Below are 21680 nucleotides of genomic sequence, written 5' to 3'. Positions count from 1 at the left end.
ACAAGGGAGATCCTAAAGATTAGGAGCAATGGAGAAAACAAAAAACAAAAAAAAATCCACTATTCTTAACAAACAAAATAAATCTTGTCAGAACGATTTCTATGAGATAAATGGCAAGCAATCACTTCTGAATAATTCTGTTGATTATTTTAATGATTGTTTTTGCAAGATGTTTCTGATGAGTGCCAGTAACATGTACATATGTACAGGTGACAGACGCACAAAGACACACGTACGTACCTCCTCATCCGACTCAAACTGAACATTTACTCCATATGTTTCATCTATGTTATCATCTGCACCAGAGGAGAGACAAACATTACATTTGACAAATATTGTAATGCGAATGACCTGCTTGAAATCACTCTTGCATTTAGGGGATTTTTATTTTCAAATATTCTTTCAAATTTTATTTTCACCATTACCTCTAATATACAAATAAGTAAAAAACAAGAACATTAAAATAAAAGCTCAACCTAAGAACTGAATAAAATAGTTTATTCTTTACAGTATTTATAAATTATGCTTTAATAACAACATTTGAAATACTACAACATAACAAACATCACTGAGGTTTAAAATGGTAATCTAAGGATCTCGTCCAATTCAGCAACACAAAAGGTTGCTGAAGCTGTCTCTATGTGTCAATTATGAGTTGAGTAGAAACACACAGGAAACAGCAAGTATTTAACCACATAAGCTTAAAAACTGAAAACAACTTTGGTTGATTTGTCAGTGAGAGGGGGAGTGCCCATGGTTCAGATTCTGTATGGTCTAGTTTTTCTGAGTAGCTTTAAAAACCACTTTATACCTCAGCATGCACTAAACGTCTCATAAACATATGCACCTGAGAGCATGTCCTGGGTGCCTTGCTACCATCTAGCTTGATAAAGGTTTGTTTTCTGTTTAAGTAACACAAATCAGTGTAGAAAAGGGAATGGTTTCATTAAAATAGGTAAAAGAACCAGCTGTTTTAAACATTTCCCTTTTTCAATTATTGCATTTAGCTTTAGTAGATTAGAAGTAACTAAACACTTAAAACTGTGAAACAACTATTCATGAAAGTATTCATGAAGTTCAGCAAGAATCAGGTGCTTCTCTACCATCATTACTATAGCAGGTCTTTCTATGTCCACAATTTTACCCATATTTTGGAGCTCCTTGTCTCCTCCATAGTCAGTGATCTTCCTGCCCAAGTTGACCAGGACATGGTAACGTGTGTCATCTGTTGGCCCAAGCAACTGCTCAACCTCCCGCCTTCTTTCCTTATCCCTCATCTTATCGTTCTTGAGGACAGCTAACACTTCATCAGCGGCGCCACATAAAATGTCTCTTGGCTGAGGTGTTAAAAGTGGGAGAGGAATAAGTGGTGGAGGAGAGAAAACACTTTCCTACTCTTCTACCTAAAACACCGCAATTTATACCTTAAACAATTCTTCAAACTCTGCTTTATTACAAGATATTTGCAAGACAGTTGTGCAAAACACAGGTATACACTGACCAAACAACTTGCTGAGCAGGTAAAGGTAAGATTTGTTTGAAAAGATTCTCCACTTTAAGAAAATGTTAAAAGACAAGAGATACAGAACTTGCCTGGTCTCCAAGGGCAGCCTGAATGAAACTTAGGAGGATTTCATATGTTTCTCTGGTCTCCTTGGTTTTGGGCTTGTATACAATACCCACCATCTCATCAATGCCCTCCGACAAAAGTGTAAATCCTTTCATTTTGTTAATATCATGTCTGTCTTCATCCCTCTTTCTTCTCCTACATAACATAAAATGAAGTTACATAATACAAAAAAAAATGTCGATCCAACAGATATATACAAAGCACACTTACTTTGCTCTCCTCTCTTCCAACATTTGTGGCTTTGTTCTTTGACTCTTGTCTCCCATTTTGGTTCCTTCCAGTTTTCCAACCAGTGACAATACTTCGCCTGTGGGCTCATCTCGCCGAGTGCGGTCAATGAGAGACCGGTCGGCTTGCAAAACCAAGTTTGAGTTCTACAGGATCAACACAGAAATACAACATTTAAGGACATACAACTGCAACTCCACATCTCTCTCTCTCGCACTCTCACACACAAATAGTAACAACTAAACAAAAATCAAAACGACTTAAAATCAAGCATTGACTTATAACACTTACCGCTTTATATTCATATTGCAAACTACGCGCTGTAACGTCCGCCATACTTTTACTTTGAAACAAAGAGAGTAAAAAGCAAAAATTAAACCAGAATGTCTTTTAAATCATTAACGTTAGTTAAGCAAACAAACTTGCATGCACGCCTGACCTACGGCAAGGTTTGGACGCCGCCGAAAAACGAGACGATACAACTCAGACTGTTGGGATTCTGTCCAAATATAGTAAGAGTCAAATTAAACTCAACTGATTTAGTGCGCTTATCCAACAAATTTCTACACGTTTTTAACACGCACAACGCAACCACAACGCTCGCCCAGCTATGTCGGCATTATGATACTGTTTCCGGTTCCAGGCAATTCCGGGGCTGTGAAGATGTAGCGCCCCCGTGTGCATTGGAGAGATATGGCAAAAAAAAATAGTTGCGCTACACCGTTTCATCTGTAATATCAAGCATTCCTAATTATTCGATTGTTTATGCTCCTGCTTTTCATGACCTTATATAGTGTGTTTGTTTCTAGTTTGTTAACAGAACTGGCCTAACTAATGAAAACTGAGAGTGTGTCGCAATTCAGGGGCTGCATCCTGCAAAGGACGCGGTCTACGAAGACGTGTCCTTCCGAGGCTGCTTAGACCCGCGAATGCTAAACCGAAATGAGACGGTCTGCCATACAGCTGATTGTCTGTTTGCGGCACCGCACCGCTGGTCCCGCCAATACCGTTGCATCATGAAACGTCACTCCTGTCAAGTTCTTTTTAAGCTCTTTAAAGATAGAGCCAGAAACTGTGATTTATTTAATTTTTTTATTGCGTATTGTGTAATGTTTATGTTTAATAGATATGGCCGTGTGGTTAATGAGGCACACAGAACCTGTTGATGTGATTGTTTTTTCGCTGGTTTTATATTAAGCTTATTTCATTTAATAGTCTATTCAGTAATTGGGTAAAATAGGTAAATTATAGCATTTCATAATGCTATGTGTAGATATTCACAATAGATTAACATTAAGGTAGCACCTTACACAAAACTAAAGCCGAGGTTAGCTTCGTGTTTGCCAGCTTCTTGTTCGAATTTTCACCTTAAATGATGCATCAGCCAGCATCTTGTTCGAATTTTCCCGTTCCACCTTGAATGGTGCATTAGCCAGCTTCTTGTGTGAATTTTCCCATTCCACCTTAAATGGTGCAGCTTCAGGCACCAGAAAGAAGCTGGCGAATAGGAAGGCAATTTAGCTTCATCCTTCTTACTGTGTTTTGTGAGGGTATTTTATTTTTATGTGTATTAAGATGTGAAGTGATTCCCACATTGATTGATTTGCTGATGTGTGATGTGTGTATCACCTCAGATAGAGAACAACAGGCAACGCGGCATCTAAGGATGTATATCTATGGTGCAGACGGCCAAGCATGATCGTATACAGACGAAAGATTTTTGACACCTGTACATGTGATTTTTTATCGTGTGCAGGAAAAATTTATTTACTTGTAATAGTGGCAGGATTTTACGTGTCTCAACGTCATCTTAAAGCTGCGAATCTAAAAATTTTTTTTTAGATTCGCAGCTATTTTCCTTAGTGTGCTGATGCCCCCTAGTGGGCCGCCAATGTATTACAACGCCATATAGACGCTATAAGATCTCTTACACTGACACGATTACCGACTTCTGAGACGGCCTCTGGCAGATTAGTGGACGTTTCTTTCTTTTTAAGAATATTTTAGATTCTAAACAGAGCTATGCTTTTGAAATTTAAAATACCAGATGTTATTTTTTCTGCATCTGTCTCTTCACTGATGAAAAGAGACCATTAGAACCTGATGGATTTGCTTTCTAATGAGAATTAGCTTAATGGTTACCATTAGAGACCACTAGTTTTCTGTAGGACACCGTTAGATCCCATTAGGAAACCATCAAATGCATCTGGAGTCAGTCCCTGAACACCTGTTAAACCAGTAGAGTCCTTGACATATCAACCCATTAGGAAAACAATAAACATAGTTATATTATAGCTGAAGTTTGGGGGGAGGAACATGCCTGAAACCCCGCCTTCTTCCAATCTAATGCCTTATAAATTCACATCCTCGCCTTCCCATGACGAAGTGTTTGCAATTCCCACTGCCACCCCATCTCCTCCCTGTTCCTCAGTCCTACATCAGTCCTGCTACAGCTATGAGGGGGGATCTCGCCTTCTGGTTACAGGCAGAAGCTGCCCAGAACTCCAGCCCAAATTCTCAGAGTTCTCCTCCCTCCCTCAATCAATTTTCCCTCATACTACTGCCACATGTTAACACAGAAATGGTTCACTGACCACAGAATCAAGGATTTGGAATGGTCATCCCAGTCCTTGGCCTAAACTCTGTAGAAAAATTGTGTGATGAGCTGATGAGGAGAGTCAACAAATATCTGGAGAAATTTGTGGAGAGGTTCTTTATAAAGAATGGTCTGACATCCCTCACCCCATGTGTTACACAGTCTCATTAAGCATTACAGGAGAAGACTTTGCAAAGAGCTGTTATCTTTGCCAAGGGAGGCTGCACATAGTGGTACACTTAGAGATGCCAACAATGGCTCACATAGATTTTAGAAAAATATGTATATGCATTTTTCATATAAAAGTGGGACTTTGGTTAATATCTTCAATGAAAGATAAAAAGGTTTTTTACAGCCTGTTTTGCTCATGTTTACTGGGGTGCCAATATTTGTGGAAGACACTGTACAAGTGAAATGGCTTAATGAATTAAATCTGATATATAGTTCTAGTTTGCAGTAGTTTAAATGCAACATTTTCTGCTTTTTTATGCACAATGTTTGTTTATTTGATTATGGTTTGTTTGTTTGCTGTATTGCATATTTATAATATATAATAAATAAATAATATATATATATATATATATATATATATATATATATGCAAGATAAAAATGTTGCAAATTAATTTGATATACCATTACACATGTATATGTATATGATTGCATGTCTTTGGACTGTGGGAGGAAACCCACACAGAGACAGGGAGAACATGCAAACTCCCATTTGATAAACATATTTTTACAATTTTTTTAAAATTATTAATAGTCTGAAAATAAGAACTGTTAATTTGCACTACATAGGTAGGGTACGTGATGTGGCTTTCTGTTGATCATGCATGAGCCATGTTTTTTTTGTATTTGTCGAAAACGCGTTAGGATTTTTAGGTTTGGGGACATACTGTACACTTAAAAATAGTTGTTAATTATTTGATTTATCCTAATTTATTTAACATAAATCATTTATTCAGTTGTTTTGTTATGTTTTGTTTTACATTTGAAACTGACAGAGGGACACTAGGTGGCGCTAAAACTGAATCACCGCAACGTACTTCACCATTCATTCACTAACGTTAGATGTTTTTGACCTTAAGTGCCATGGCAGCAAGAAGACGACTTTAGGCTCTTCAGGCCACCTTTAACAGACTTATTGTTCAGCATCTTCAGATAGAGGAAAATGCAGATGTGGGAGACATGCCAAGTCGATAAAGCTTGGTAGACCAGTAAGATATTTTGGTCTTACTGATGGAACGTTATCTTGAAGTTCGAGCTAATGTTAACTGCTTTAGGTTAATGCTAGTCAGTGGAAAACAATAATCGTCCATGTGATCAATTAGCATAGTTCTAGCCTGCTAACAGGGAGACAAATTGCAGGGATATAAGTTATTATTCAATTTATATTTTTAATGCTGATCATCCAGAAATGATAAATAACTTTTGCTCTGTTTAACAGAGCTAAGTTTCATCCTTACAACTTCTGGAACGGTGCTAAACTGAACTGAGTTTCACTCCGGAAGAGAATTTACTGCAACTAACTTAATGCTTATCCCGTTTAGGCTATATCAATTTAATAATGTTACAAAGACAAGAATATTTCATATGGACATCGTAAGGAAAATATCGAATTCATCATTTTAAACTTAATATCTTTTTTACACTTAATCCTCCAACTAATCAGAAATGCTAAACATTAGGGCGTTAAACAGTTTCACTCGGAACGAAGGTTTTGTTTTTATGTAATGAAACGCTCTAAAGGTCTTAAGTCTAGAGTCCGAGTAGAGTCACGAGTCAAGATGTGGTGCCACTCGAGTGTCCATCTCTGTGAACTAGTTGGGAAGCTCATAATCGGAGCTATAGAAAGGCTAGAGAGACAGCTTAGGTTGGAAGGACGATTGAAGAATGACAATGAGTTGAACTCAGTGCTCAGTGTCCGGCTGTTATTAAAGCATGCCCAGAGTTTTCTCGTTCAGCAGTTTACATTCGCTTTAAGGTATAACCTAGAATACCTTGTTTTATAAAACTGCTTCTGACTGCTTTTTATTGTCATTTCAATAGCTAACATTTTTTCAGGTAAGTTGGCTGAGGATTCACTCACCCTTTTACTTGTCTTGACAGATAGCTGCAACAGAAGAGGGCAGTGATCCAGTAAACATGAGTGATCCAGTGAGTAACCATTTATCTAAGGTGTAGTCCATCCCCACTGCTGCCATTTTCTGAATTCATCTTTTTTCCCCCACACAGGACATGATGTCAAATGAAGAACAAACAGAAAATTACTTGGTACTATTTAGAAACATTTACAATTCATCATCACCTTGTATTTGGTCACTATGGGATTCATAGAAAATGCATTTAGATGAAGTTGTCAGTAGTTTTTTAAATTCACTTTTGTGCTGGGTGTAATGTGACAGAATGACGCTCACAGATAAAAATGGGAAAAGAGGCTTTATTGTTAGAGTCGTGATCCAAAATCATAGTCAGTAAACAGGTACAGGTCAAATACAAAAGACAACAAATACAAAAACACAAGGTACGTAACACCAGGTAAACAGGCCAAAAGCAAAAAAGGCAAAGTCAAAATACAGAAAATCAGTCAGAACCAGGACATCACAACAAAGAAATGAAATGCTCAGTAGCTCCTGGAAAGAAGCAACATCTCACAGACAGCTAAATTAAAAGTCCCGGCTTTACTCAAACACTAACTAGACTACAACAGGTGAAATAAATCAGTATTTGGGAGACAGAGAGTGGTGATTGGAGCGTGATAGAGTGTCAAGAGTCACGTGATCCCCAGAGGGTTCTGGGAGATGGGAGTCCATGGAGGCCTCTGAGCCAGAAGGATGCATGACACTGTTTTTCCATAATAGTTTATGAAAAACCAAAACTATTAATTTATAACCACTAATGATTAAAAACACCATTAATTAAATTTCATCCAATATTTATTCAATAAAAATGGAAATTTTATTTTAAATTCATTTCATGGCTCTGATTTTTAGATAAATATGTTGTAAACCATTGTCATAACACTGTCTTTCTCTTAACATAGCATGAATCTAGTGTCCCTGAGTCTGCACATGGAGAGTCAAATGAAAGTGTAAGTAATAATTTTCTGTTTTGCTCAAATTCAACATGAAGTAGGGTAAGGTTGCATAATTCTAAATGGCTAGAGCATATGTAGCTGATAAAATTTGGTTTGATGGGTAAAAAATGGCAATTATATTAACTTGAAATCAAATCCACAACAAAAAGTGTGCAAAAAAAGTCAAGGGGTCTGAATACTTTATGACTCCACTGTATATACACTGACCAGCCACTTCATGAACACCTCCTTGTATTTACATGCTTTCTTCATTTTATCAGGTCCACTGACCATATAGTTTCACTTTGTAGTTCTACATTTACAGACTGTAGTCCATCTGTTTCTCTGCATACTTTGTTACACTGTTTTTCAATGATCAGGACCCCCACAGGGCAGGTATTATTTGTGTGGTGGGTCATTCTCAGAACTGCAGTGACACTGATGTGGTGGTGGTGTGTTAGTGTGTGTTGCGCTGGTCTGAGTGGATTAGACACAGCAGTGCTGCTGGAGTTTTTAAACACTCTGTCCACTCTCTTAGACACACCTACCTTGACCTGTAGATGTAAAGTCAGAGACGATAGATCAGTGGTCACAGGACGCTACCCGCAGGCACTGTTGGCTGGTCATCTTTGGTTGGTGAACTATTCTCAGTCTAGCAGCGACACTGAGGTGTTTAAAAACTCCAGCAGCACTGCTGTGTCTGATCCACTCAGACCAGGGTAACACACAAACACACCACCACTCAATGCAATGCTGAGAATGACCCACCACCCAAATAAAACCTGTCTGTGGTGGTCCTGTGGGGGTCCTGATGATTGAAGAACAGGACAAAAGGAGGCTAACAAAGTAGCAGGTGGACTACAGTTTGTAATTGGACAAAGACTGTAAAAATAAGAAGATGCACTTAATGAAGTTGCTAATCAGTGTGTTAACACACACACACACACACAAACACACACAAATAAATAAAAAATGCATGTTGATTGTGCACTTCAGTAATTTTATATCAAACTATTCTACTATTCTAAACTATTCTTATTTCTCTGTGATATTGAAAGGACTTGGTGGCACGAAGGGCCCTGATAGAAGAGCAAGATAATGAGTTCAACCGCTCTCTTGAAATAGACAGAACAAGGGTAAGACTATTTAGTATTCAGACTTTCTGAATGTTGTGAAATTCTGTTACTATGATTTATTAATTGGAAAGAGAAGACTGTAACATTATGTTAGAAGTATTGTGTTTGAATATTTGGTACATCATACATATGAAGAATATGTATATATTGTTGCTGCTCAGACATTTATTTTACAGTGCACCTTTTACATTTTAACAATAGGACATGAGACAAAGACAGATATTGGAGTTGGAGAGATGTCGAAGACACACAGTAGAGAATAGAAGGAAACATATTGCCAATATATCTGTACCAGCAGAAGTTTTTAATACAGCTGAAATATCCAGATGGGAGACTCCTGAGGAGAAAATTTTTGGCATCACAGCCATTTCAGGCATGTTTTCAGTGGCCATTTATGATCTTACCAATTCAGTTGCTTTTGCCCTAACTGTTGTTCCACACTGATGTGCGTTCAACATATATATTTTTCTTCAATTTTGTAGGACCTGGTGGCTGTTGCAGGGGCTGATGACATGGCAAGTGAATTTTTTTCACTGCAGCCAGCAATGTCACCAAAAGAATCTCTCCATCCCCTGGCAGTTTGTCCCCTCCTGCTCGTAGAATCTCTCCATCCCCCGGCAGTTTGTCCCCTCCTGCTCCTAGAATCTCTCCATCCCCTGGCAATTTGTCTCCTCTTGCTGTAAGAATCTCTCCATCCCCTGGCAGTTTGTCCCCTCCTGCTCCTAGAATCTCTCCATCCACTGGCAATTTGTCTCCTCTTGCTGTAAGAATCTCTTCATCCCCTGACAGTTTGCCTCCCTCTGCTCGTCGTGTCTCTCCACCTCTTGGCAGTTTGTACCCTCCTACTTCAGCACATCACGTCCTTCAGAGAACACCTTTTGTTACTGTGCAGGAGAAAAAAGAGTAAGTTGACAGTCAATTTGTGTGTCACAAGTATTTACAGTAAAGTGTATGCATATTCATAGATGCTTCAAATTAAATTGTCTTAGACAAAAAGATCAGATCTAAATCCCATTTAACTTTTCAGATAAAAATAATGATGCAATCAGGGGACTGTCTCCTTTCTTCTTTAATATGCAAGTTAACATGTACATTACATCACAGTATGCTTTTGGAAAAAAAACAAGTATTTGTGTTAACTGTGATGTATTTTTTTGCTGTATTGACATAATATACAGTGTGATATACACAGTGATTTCAACTAAGGTCTGAATAAGACTGGAATGCCTTGTAAATTTTCATTTCAAGAGTGGTTTCATGAAGCCGGTTTAATATGATACTGATATTCGTGCTACATGAAGGGGTTTTTGTTAATACGTACAGTATACCACTTTTTTACCTACAGTCCTCCTGAGAAGTCTCCTTTCAAAAATTGATGTTGATAAGTGCCCATCACATAATCTGATAAATGTCTGCCATGATGATGTTATGTCATGTGCTGTACGTGCCTTTGAACGTCCTCTGTTCGATCCATTGCAAAAAATTGACATTGTGTTTGTGGATGACTGGGATGTATCAGAGGGTGCTGTGGATGATGGAGGACCGACCAGGGAATTTTGTCGTCTGTTAATACACACAGTGAAAGAAAGTTCTCTCTTTGAGGGGCCAGAAGATGAGAAAAACCTTGCTCTGGACTCCAGTGGTGAGAGTTTAAATATGATGTTTGTAAATATTCATTTTTAAGGCTGTCAGTGAAAATGGAACAAAGTTGTTGTTAATTTAGAGGCTGGTAAAGAACAGCCTAATCATTACTGTTGATTTGCAGAACCTAATCATCTGTATAATGTAAAATGCATATATTCCAGCTGTACGAAATGGAAGATACAGGGTTAAAGGAATGATTAGTGTGTGTCCATGGAGGGGTTGCATAATTATTTTCTAAGAGAATGTACAACATTCTCGCTGGAAGATCTAATGGCCCTGTCACCCTCAAAGAGATACATAATGTGGAATTCCGTGAGAGACTAGCAAAAGTACAGATTGTTAGATAAGCAAAAATGTTTCTGAAATGTACAAGGTGAACATTGTTTTCACAATAGCAAGTTACTTGTTTTTAACAAACGGCTTTCGGTGTGGGTATAAAGGAGAATACAGCACATCAACCAGTTCACATGAAGTTTAAACCAGACATTGATATTAGTAAAATTACACAGCTAACATTCCTATGCATAAAACGTTATTTCTAATAAAGTGGAGTTACGCATTAAAAAAAAAAGTACTGAACACAATTCATATTTAATTATTGGTAGAGAAGACTTGTTTGCAATGTCAGCTTAAAAACCTTTTTAATACAAATATCTGGTACAAATTTGTTGAATGTTAATGTGAATAGCTGCATGGGAAATATATTTAATGACAAATTTGTTGATGTGTTGAATACTTATTTCCCCCACTGTATGTCGGTTTGTAATAAATTACAGATTCAAAATGCATCACCAATTGAAGAGGCAAGAAAAGCTATCTTTGAAGCGTCTGAAAGCCTATCCACACTTGGCACAATGCGCCATATCAAGGACCTTTTTCAAAGGGACAGTCTGGTCCAGGAGGCTGCCCAGGACTATTTTGAAGAAAGAGTCAAATTAGGATTTGAACAGTAAGAACAGTCATTCTGAAAAACAAAGAATGCTTTGTAAAGATGGCACCACGTGTAAAAGATTTGTTTTTTATTTATTTATTGTTTTGTTTTTTTCAATTTTATTTAAGATTCTTGGAAGGATTGCAGACTCTCAAGTTTATCAGGCACAGCAGCACTGGTGGGATATTTAAATGCATCAGTATCACTGCTTTGTTGAAAATACAGCCGGCTGTAATCTTGCGGTCTGAAATTAAACACTAATGAAGAGCTAGTGGTAACATAAACCAAGTGGGTGTGTCCAAAAGTGGACACCTGGGCTCTGTCTCACATACACTCAAAATTTTGCCAGATTTGTTACTGGAGTAACAGTGCCTTGACCTGCAAATTCACAGGCTTATAGCTTAAGATATATGTGTGTGTGTATGTTTATGTATGTACGTATATATATATATATATATATCACACACACACACACACACAAACAATTATCTGTTTCCACAAACACAAACCAACATGCCACTACCATGTTTTATGCAGTTAAATACTGCAAAGTAGAACATGATTTTGGTCATCATCTAATTCTCATGGCAATACCTGCAAATTTTGGTTGTAATGGAACAGATATTTATGGGTAAATTGTAATGCAGTGTTACACTTAAGTCTCCCAAGACACATAGGATTGGATTGTATGCCCCTACGAAGAGCCAGTTTATTTTTTGAGGTTTTATGACAGATAGCCCTTCCATTTGTTTTTAGAAAAATATCAGTTTCTCTTAGATACATTTATAAATACAGTTAATGCCTCACTCTAACCTACGAGCTGTAAAAGACGTGAAAACGTTGTATTTCTATGCTATAGGAGGACAATGTGAGCCAGTAACCCTGGAGAAGCTATTGATATTTGCATCTGGGCTTGAAAAACTGCCCCCACTAGGCTTCCAGACTCCGCCATCTCTTGAATTCCTACATCGTGAGGCGGGTGAGAGGACATCTTTGCCAGAAGCTAATGCATGCACTGTAAGCATTAGGTTGCCAGTGCATCCTACATATGAAGAATTTGAACATTGGATGAACAATGGCATGCTACAGTCGCCACATTTTGGATAAGCGTAAGTTACATGTTTTCTGGGGCACAGTACGCAGCACATGATAAATAAATTCTGCTACACTCTTAAAATTGGTTCTTAAAGGGTTTTTAGTAAACCACTTCATGCTTATGTGGCACCAGAAAAAGTTCTTCTATTGTTACAAGTTTGACACAAGCACTATATAGAATCAGAAAGTTCTGTATAGAATCATTGTCTTTACTAAAGAAACCTTTTAGAGTGCACCAGTGCGTGGTAAAAGCCTGATCTTATTTGTTGACCTGAAATTACAATGTGTTATGTTTCTTATGCTAATTTTATTTCATTACAATTTTGAATTACAGTTTACAATTTTGTATTGTTAGCAAAGTTTGTCCAATCAAATTTGTACAACCTGAATCCTTTTACAAGTTGAATGAAAGGTAAAGCTAAGACTTCAAATATTTGTTGAACAAGATGACCAGTACTTAGAAGCTTACCATGTAAAAGCCATTCACAATCACGTTTAATATTTACAGTATAGTTCAGCTACAGTTCTGAAACACTTTTATTAGTGCTCAGCGATAACATACTTCATATGAAGAGTCTGTTAAACAATACTTTTTTTGTTAAATAACCAATAGAAATTGAGAAATAATTAATGTGACTGACTTTGAGGAATGCGTTCTAAATGTTCACACAAGTGGCATGTAATTTTATACAAATGTAAAAAATTAAAATACTACTATTTTCTACACTGTGGACTTATTTATTTTATAAAAATGTTAATCAAAACTTTAATTCCAAGTGCTGTTCACAAGGGGTGTCCTGGAGATGAGAACTGCTAGAACATGAGTCATGACTTAATTGTTATAGAACACACTTTATTTAGCTTCGGATTTTTGAGCAATGGGAATGTTTTCAATTATGGCATGTTTTCAGTAAAAATTATGAGAAACCACTTCCTATTATATTTTGCATTTAGTTTCCTTTACACACACACACCACTTACGTCGAAGTAACGGTTTACTCAGTCCTAAATATTTTTAGAAAGTGCATTGTACTATGACAACATTCATCATTGTGACATACCTTATATTCAGGTTTCCTAATAATTGTGCACATAGTGTATCTCTTATGGGACATTGCTTATGTAATTAAGAACTTGCTCAAAAAGATCAGGTCCCAAACTATCCTGTGCACCTTCCCAGGGATTGACCATGGCTTCAAGCTCTTGCATGACTCTCTGCTCAAGATGGAAGTGAGTGGCAGGAACCTCTACTGCTTCTAACCAGTTTAAATTGGGCAATTCTGATACCGCAGCCTATTCTGTGGCCACAGGGGGCTGCTGTTCCTCTGCAGGTGCTGGGGCTTCACGTTCATCAGCCCCAAAAAGGCCTCTCATGGCAGTGTTGTCACTCATTTGACAAGACACGCTACCATGGATAAATAGCTGAAAAGGTGACATACACCTTGCTGTCCTTAGCTTATGCTGGTTCCACTGATTCATGAAAAGTTTAAGATCTCTGTTTAGTCTCGGCAAATACATATAATGGAGAGCCCATAAGTGTGCTTCATTATTGCAATCGAGGGTGCCTTCACTCTCTAAAAATGTAAACAAGGAGTGGTTTGTATTTGTAAGTCTTCTCCAGAGATCTCTGGAGGGAACACCATACTTGTCAACAGGACAGGACAGTACTGCTGCGATTATTGGCTGAAGCTTTGAGGAACACAATGAGCCTGCTGTATCCATCCACACCACCATGTATGATCACTCTTCATCTGAAACAGAAGACCAACAATTGTTTTTTCGACAAAATGCAAAGATATGTTGTACACAGAATTGCTAGTTTATTGCGTACACATACAAATGCCCTGTTAGGTACACCTTGTTGGTGCATAGTTAAAAAGTGCATTTACAATTCTCTAGCCCCTCAGCAGTGCTCCTGACCACAAGAATGTGGTAATTTTAGGTGGTAAATTACTCTTGATGGCAGTGACATGAATGAATGTAAAAACCTCAGCAACATTTCAATTATTTGTACAAGCACAACACCACAATTCTACAATATCACTGCTGTGTAGAGAGTGGTCTGCCAACCAAGTAATATCCGGCCAACACTAAGCACTTGTACACTTATATAGTGGAACTAGCAAGGGTGTAACAGTTCATTGCATCTGCAGCTGCAAATACATGAACAATGCATTATATTAAAATTTTGGTAACACTTTACTGTTTACCTTATTCCAATAGGCATCATTTGCTATAAAGGTTATATCTGCCAATGTTCATCAAAGTTACCTAAAGTAGCCTTTGTGACAGATGACATCTATTGAATTGAGCATGCATAAACATTTATGTACAGTTATGTCAGTTGTCATGACAAGCTTATGTAGGTGTCATGTAGCCTTAGGAACAGCACCCTACAGTAAAGTGTTACCAAAATTTTCAATAAAAAGTGTTATGTGATATGACAATTAAAATTGTAATAATACCAACTCATGAAGTGGAAGGTGTCCTAAAACCTGGAATTGGCTACCATATGTAGACAGGAACATAGCCAAAATCAGAGTAGTAGTGGGGGGAGATTTTTTTTTTTTCCCCCAGCTCATTCTCCTACTCTGAAACAGCATGACAAAGTGTATTTAAACATGAACAAACCAATTGGTTGGGGGAAGAGTTAGGGCAAAATAAAGTACACCTGCTGTTGGGACAATATGAATGTAACAGAACATAAAATTGTAATGTTCCCAATGCTTTGAGGATTACAATACTCTCCCAGGATGTACGTTTCGACAGCTCTACATCAACATTATATGTAATGTCACAGCAAAGGGAAACGTATTTGCTTCCTGATCACACATTTAAAAACATTGCCATAAGAAGAAGGACCTACTGCAATTTCTTTGCAATTTCTGTTGACGACAGCATACAGTTCAAAAGGTCAAAATTGTCATCACTTTTTTTGGCTTTGCCAAAAGTTCCACCTAGATTAAAAAAATGTCAACACATCACATGCACATGAAACAAACCGGGGAGTGTACAACTGCAGATATTGGTTTAGGTTCAAAATTGTTAAACCCCATTTCTGATAAAGTAGGCGTACCTCCTAAAGTGGCCATTAAGTGTAGGCGAGAGATAAGGGAGATGCTTCTAATAAAATGAACAACTACTATACAATATATTATCACTGTCACAAGCTAAACACAGCAAATAAATAAAGATGATAGTAGGTCTGTCCAATATGAAAAGATGTATCGTTATCAACATAAATTGTATCACAGTATTCCACAATATGCTTTTCTGAGAATACTGTGGATATCAGTATTTCTAGAACACTAACCAACTGCTTGTTTCATTACAATGAGAGCATACTGGATTTAATGCAGTGCAGTATATGAAACATTAATTAAAAACGATTGTACTCAGTTTTTAACATGGTACCACTGGTTCTTTTTCATGTCTATTCCAACTTATCAAACATCAGGAAAAAAAACAAATATGTAGACATACTGGGTATTGTGAAAATTTCTTATTGGGATTTTTTGCCATATTGCCCACTTTTAGATGATACAGCAGTTCACAGCTAGAACCCAATTTGCAGAATGAGCTTAACAAAAGCTGGTTAGCTTGTGATTGCCGTCAAGGTGCCATAAAGAGTTGGGTCCTGCAACACGATAGGCTCTGATATGCAACCTGTGTGACATGGCTCGATATGCTGCTCCCACTGGATTGATTCTGATAAAACTTTCTCGAATTCTGTGTCGCTGTACTATGATACCCTCTCCAAAAAGCCGTGCTCTAACAGACTCCGCACCAAGTTCATCATTTCCAGCGTTCTGTTCGGAGATTCTTTCATCAAGGACTTGATCAGTCACATTAGTGTAGCGCCCCCGCAAAGACAAGTTCAACTGCCTGTTTAAATAGGGGGAAAAATTAGCCAGTCATAATTCAAAGAAAAGATAACATTTAAGAATGCACTGACATGGGAACTGTGGGCAGATGCCAATATCAGACATAGTATGTGCATATCTGTCAGTGCAGACATTTTTAAAATGTAGTTAGCAGAACTACGTTCATAAAAAAAGATGGTTCTTCAAGAGTTCTTTATTAAAGGGAATGGTTCTATACAGAACTATAAACACTCAAATAACCCTTTCTGTGACGAGTCAAACAGAAACAGACGCTTGCAGATATAAAATACAAAGGAGGCCTTACTAGTAGGATCGCAGTTCAAGTTCGTGGTCAAAAAAACAGGCATGGGTCAATTCCAGAAAGCAGATAAGAAACAAAACAATAAACATAACACCAGGCAAACAGTCCAAACAGGAGAAGGCAAAAACGTGAGTGTCTAAGTCCAAAATCCAAAGTCAGGCAAACAATCCGAAGCGCTGGGCGAAAAGACAAAGTCAAAGAACAAAGGCAAAGGTCACACACGACAATCAGATACAGGAATAAACGCTCAGTAGATCACGGAAACGGATGCAATACGCAAGTTTCCTATTCTAAAGCCCGGGCTTAAATACTATGCTATAGTAGTCAAAACACAGGTGACAATCATTAGTATTCTGGAGCTCGCGAAAGCGGATAGGAATTTGAGGTCAGGTGGGGGTCATGTGACCTCCCGGAGAGTTCTGGGAGTTTGAGTCCAGCTGTCTATCATTGTTGGTTGGCTGCGTGGAAGTCAGGTGATCTCCCAGAGGACTCTGGGAGATCGAGTCCGAATCCAACGAGGCACTCGGCGGATGCGTGACACTTTGCATGATTAAAGGGTTCTTTGCATCAGGAAAGGGTTCTTCAGATTGATAGAAAATGTGCATGAATAGACGTTTCTATATAGAAACTTTTTGAAAAGGGTTCTATATAACACTCATTCTTCTATTGGTTCAAGGCTGACATCATTACAATAGAAGAACCCTTTTGGGTGCTATATAGAACTCTTTTCAAAAAGGTTCCATATAGGACCATCTACAGCACATTCTCCATCAGTTTGAAGAACGCTTTCATGATGCAAAGAAAACTTTAATCATGCAAAGGGTTATTTGAGTGTTTATAGTTCTGTATAGAACCGTTTTCTTTAATAAAGAACCCTTGAAGAATCATCATTTTAAGAGTGTACCTCTATTTCAATTACCTTTATTTGTATTTGGTGTTTGGTGCAGCAGCCTGGCATGACCAAAACATTATGCTCTTCAGGAGGTCAAGAAATATGTAATTAAATACTGGTTAACATCTGTCCAATGCACAAAACTTTTTAAAAGCAATTATGTCCTAATACTGATAAGAGTCCAAAGTCATTGTACATCCACACTAGCGTAATTGGATGGCTATTAGAAACCTGCCAATAACAACTTAGTAACTTATCTAAGATGCCGTTTTACAGTTCTAATGGATACACTCAATATGTCAGCAATGTGTCGAGTTTTGAAGTTGAATTCCAGCAGGAACTTTAATGTGATAGAAAGACAAGGACGCCCAGTTTGACCCCGGATCAAAGGGCATTGGTAAGCTTGGCCAACTGAACAAATGAAGAAAACATTACAGCCACATCACACATAAGCATTTATAAAGCTGCAGACATAAATGTACAAAGGATCCTAATGTATCAGATATGCTTAAGTCTGTTAAGCGTTATAATATAATAATATAATATATATATGTTATAATATAACACATTATACTTTAGACTTTAGTTCAAAATTAGGTTTCTGTAAAATTTTGCTTGCAACACAGACATAACAATAAACAATGTTTCATAAAATAAAAAAAATAAATACCATGTGCAATAGAGGTGCAACACTCACTTTTATGTGATCAGTTAATTTCAAATAAGTTGTGGCTCTTAATCATCCTTGTGTATAACATCTGTTTGTTTCATTTTTCCTACTTTTAAATTTATAATCAGACACAGAATTTGCATAGGCATACGCAATATACTTTACAGTATAGTGGTGTTCTCTTGTTTATTTTTAATCATAGACCTTTGTATTTTCTGTTAAGCTACACAAGCTTGAAGTGCCAAAGTTATGTTTCTGTGTAACAATTTTGAGAATAAATTTAAGAATCTTTACTTCAATATGATGGATACAAAAAAAGTTCCATTTACTTTCTGGGGGTCTGATTGAAAAAATAAATGCAGGTTCCATATTGACACATACTGCACACCTGTACATGTATGCTATATTTATGACTGCTCTGGTATTGACCATAGGGATTCTGTAAATGTGCTAAGATTAAGTTTTGCCCCATCATTTCATCAGGAGACAAAATAAGGGGTGGTGAGCATTCTTCTTCCCCCAAGTGAACCTGAACACCTGTGCATGTATGCTATATTTATGACTTCTCACCTCAGGTCTTCAGTGCTATGCACTCAAACATTTATTTTTAAAAAAAAAGGAAAGACAATTTATTTTATGCATCGAGTACTAGGACAAAGAGCTTTTGTGGTTTTGTCTTTCACACTTTACTATATGTTCAAATATGCAATACTGTGCAAGTCAGAGACCACCATTAATTTGTTCAATTTCCTGTCAAAATGGCTATTAGGTACCAGTTATTCACTTTTCATTTTCATTTTTCATCTCTAAAGAAAGCAGATATAAGACTTGCATAAAGAAAGGGTAAGTCAAATGAAAATAAGCAAAAAATCCTAAAGTTTAAAATACTATTAAAACACAGAGCAAAAATTAGACTCCTAACAACTGTGCAAGTCCTGGTAGACCACCAAAACTGTCTCTGGCAGATAAACAGTACTTAAAACTTTGCTTTCATCTTTCTATTGTCAGAAGACAATTCAACACTATGGGTCTGAAAGGATGTGTAACCGCCATGAAGCCATTACTGAGAAAAGAACACAGACACAAAAAAAGAAGGAAATCTGCAAGATAAAGAAGCTGCTCTTGTTGTTCTCAGAATAATGGACTATCCACCCTAGAGCCCAGACCTCAACATCATTGAATGTGGATTTTTTTGGACTGTGAGAAGCAGAAAATCACTTTGAAGACTGAAGTGGAGGTGTGGCAAAATATCCCTGAAGATTTCTTTGAAAAACTGAAACTAATTCTCCTGAAGAGTATGGAAGCTGCAATACAGGCAAAAGGTAGACACAGGCCTGGATCATCCAATGAGTTTTATGGGCACGTGCCCTGAGGCCCGAGACACTTGGGGGCCGCCTCTAGCAAGAAAATCTAAACAGCTGTTGTGACTCACAGTGGGAACGCTACTAACAGAAAATTAACTATTACATTGTCCCAGCTAGCAATGCATGCAAAAAAAACAAACTGCTTCCATCATAATCAATGAAGCTGTCTACACCAGCGGCAAGTGGCAGAGTGAGTTTTGACATACTTTGCAATTCCACCGTAAAATGGATGAGAAGAAAATCTTCCATGAGAGGAATCTCCACAACCATTCCAGTGAACGATTTGATGAGAAACAGCCAGAGTGCTGAAAGTTAGATGTGAAAACTGTCTGTTTTGTGTTAGATAACTAGCTAGTTAAGGTAGCTAAGTAGATACACATTAACATGACCGAGCTGCCCAATACCACAGCAGTATAATTCTATGTTATTTAGACTACTGATGTTAAATGTGGGGATAAAATAACCTGTAGAGCAGCCATCTTTTGGTAGGTCTGTGGTTTGTTTATGTTTTGACTTGTCACACACTTCTGACATTTCTGGTGTAGACATCTTGCACGCCTTCCGAAGCGATGGGTGTGATGTAATTTTGTGTTACAGCCGGTCATAATCATGATGCTCTCCACGTCTTTCCTTAAGGTCAATTTATTTTTCTCCACCAATCACTGCTTAGTAACCATTACACTCTTATATGAAGCTCCAGGTGTTTAAAAGATGTGCCTGAGGGATCTATAAAAGGGAACTCGAAACTTTGACAGAGTGGAAGATGCCTGTTTCCAAAGCCAAATATAAAATGTTAATCCCCCAAGTTAAAATGTTGATTTGTCCTTGTCAGCAGAGGTAATACACATGAAAAAAAAAACATGTCCACGCCCACTGCTGCAATATACTTTAGCTAGGATGCTTGATGGTTTCTAGGTTTGCTGCTTTTTCCATCTTTATGCACATTTTCGCTGTCTGATTGTGTCTTCATTGGGGTAAATGTTTGGTTGTCAAGAATGGCTACATGCTTTATACGGAAATGTTGCACTGGTTGTTGGGGTTATTTTGACTTGTGTTCAAATTAATACATATGTAATCTTGCTACTGTTTTGTCTCGATTGGAAAAAAAAAATGCACTCATAATGGTGACGTGCCAATTCTGTGGTTGGTATGCTGCCATTGTGGTGCTGCATAGGCCATCTTTAACTTGCTGTGGTATTATAACAAAATCACTGACCTCCCTAAAAAGGTAGCCAGGTAGGGGCCCACCAGACATTTGTGCCCAGAAGCCCATAACTTGATGTTTTGTGCCTGAGTAGACACACTATAATCCTTTAAAAAAAACAGTTCAGTTATTATCTAATCAGTTATTATGTTTCTAAACTGTGGAACTCAATTCCACCTTTTATTAGACAGACAAGCTCAGTACACACTTTTAAGATGCATCTAAAACATATCTCTTTCACACAGCATTTAATTAAAACTCTATGTCTTGTTATACTTATTATCCGGCATAACAGATAACTACATAAGAGGTTCATCCAAGTCTTATCTAGGCAATATTAGGCAAAAGGCTAAAGTTAGCTAGCTAGATAGCTTGACTGCATTACATAACATTACATATCTAGAATCTTGGTTTCATCCAAAATTATTCAAATATAATCCTTCATATCCATGCTTGTTTTATTCATTTTATTGTCATTATTTAATTTAATGCATTTATTTATTTATTTATTTATTTATTTATTTTTTTTTGGAGAGCAGCATGTTCTCTGCCCAGACCTGAAGTATCTGGTGGAGCTGTCTGTTTGCCTAAGGACTACGCTGTGCAGCACTCAGAGGAGGTACACGTAAAGGCCACCAAGGATTCCTCAAACTCACTTTTTCCCGACAGGGTTTCTCAGGCGTTGGTACACATTGCTACACATTATATCACAAAATATTTTCATAATGTTCTACACATAGGTTAAAGTAATTTGTAATAGAAAGAAAGCATAATTTCCACAATTGCATCCTTAATGACTATCCTTGAAATTACAAAATTTTCTCCTTGTTAAGAGAAGTTTTTTAACAGCCGTTAATGTTAATTATGTGCATTCCTTACCTCAAGAGCCACTACATACCATCAGCACTGCCTCCTCGATACCACACAACGACACAACATTCTAGCCTACTTTAGACACAGGCTCACTCATTGTCTCCTTGTGCACGTTGTGATTTTCATAAGTGGCGCCTCATCCTGGATAATCATT

At 37.5% G+C, this 21680-nt stretch overlaps 1 protein-coding gene and 1 long non-coding RNA gene across 5 annotated transcripts in view; both read right to left on the bottom strand.

Moving 5' to 3' along the window:
- snrnp200 (small nuclear ribonucleoprotein 200 (U5)) overlaps positions 1-2494 on the bottom strand; it is a 77219-nt gene extending 74725 nt beyond the window's left edge. Inside the window, exons 1-6 of one of the 3 annotated variants that reach the window (XM_036578598.1) lie at positions 2298-2494; positions 2150-2201; positions 1841-2004; positions 1594-1765; positions 1145-1337; positions 241-296 (exon numbers count right to left, since the gene is read on the bottom strand). In XM_036578598.1, the coding sequence (XP_036434491.1) occupies positions 241-296; positions 1145-1337; positions 1594-1765; positions 1841-2004; positions 2150-2194 (630 nt within the window). In that variant the 5' untranslated portion in view covers positions 2195-2201; positions 2298-2494. The remainder of the gene's footprint in view (positions 1-240; positions 297-1144; positions 1338-1593; positions 1766-1840; positions 2005-2149; positions 2202-2297) is intronic. The other 2 variants (XM_036578599.1, XM_036578600.1) reach the window with 2 other exon arrangements.
- A 6017-nt stretch (positions 2495-8511) lies between these two features.
- On the bottom strand, positions 8512-16913 carry LOC118813330. Of its 2 annotated transcripts, none has more exons than XR_005007624.1 (3): positions 16527-16913; positions 13400-14089; positions 8512-10231 (listed from the first exon to the last, which is right to left on the bottom strand). It is a non-coding gene; the product is annotated as an uncharacterized LOC118813330 (long non-coding RNA). The 2 variants fall into 2 exon arrangements; XR_005007625.1 differs by having other exon boundaries at positions 13984-14089; positions 16527-16910.
- Positions 16914-21680: the final 4767 nt, after the last annotated feature.

This window comes from Colossoma macropomum, unplaced genomic scaffold, assembly GCF_904425465.1.
Source record: "Colossoma macropomum unplaced genomic scaffold, Colossoma_macropomum, whole genome shotgun sequence".
NCBI classification, from domain to species: Eukaryota; Metazoa; Chordata; class Actinopteri; order Characiformes; family Serrasalmidae; genus Colossoma; species Colossoma macropomum.
The sequence above is the reverse complement of the archived record's forward strand: the minus strand, read 5'-3'. Positions and strand labels throughout refer to the sequence as shown.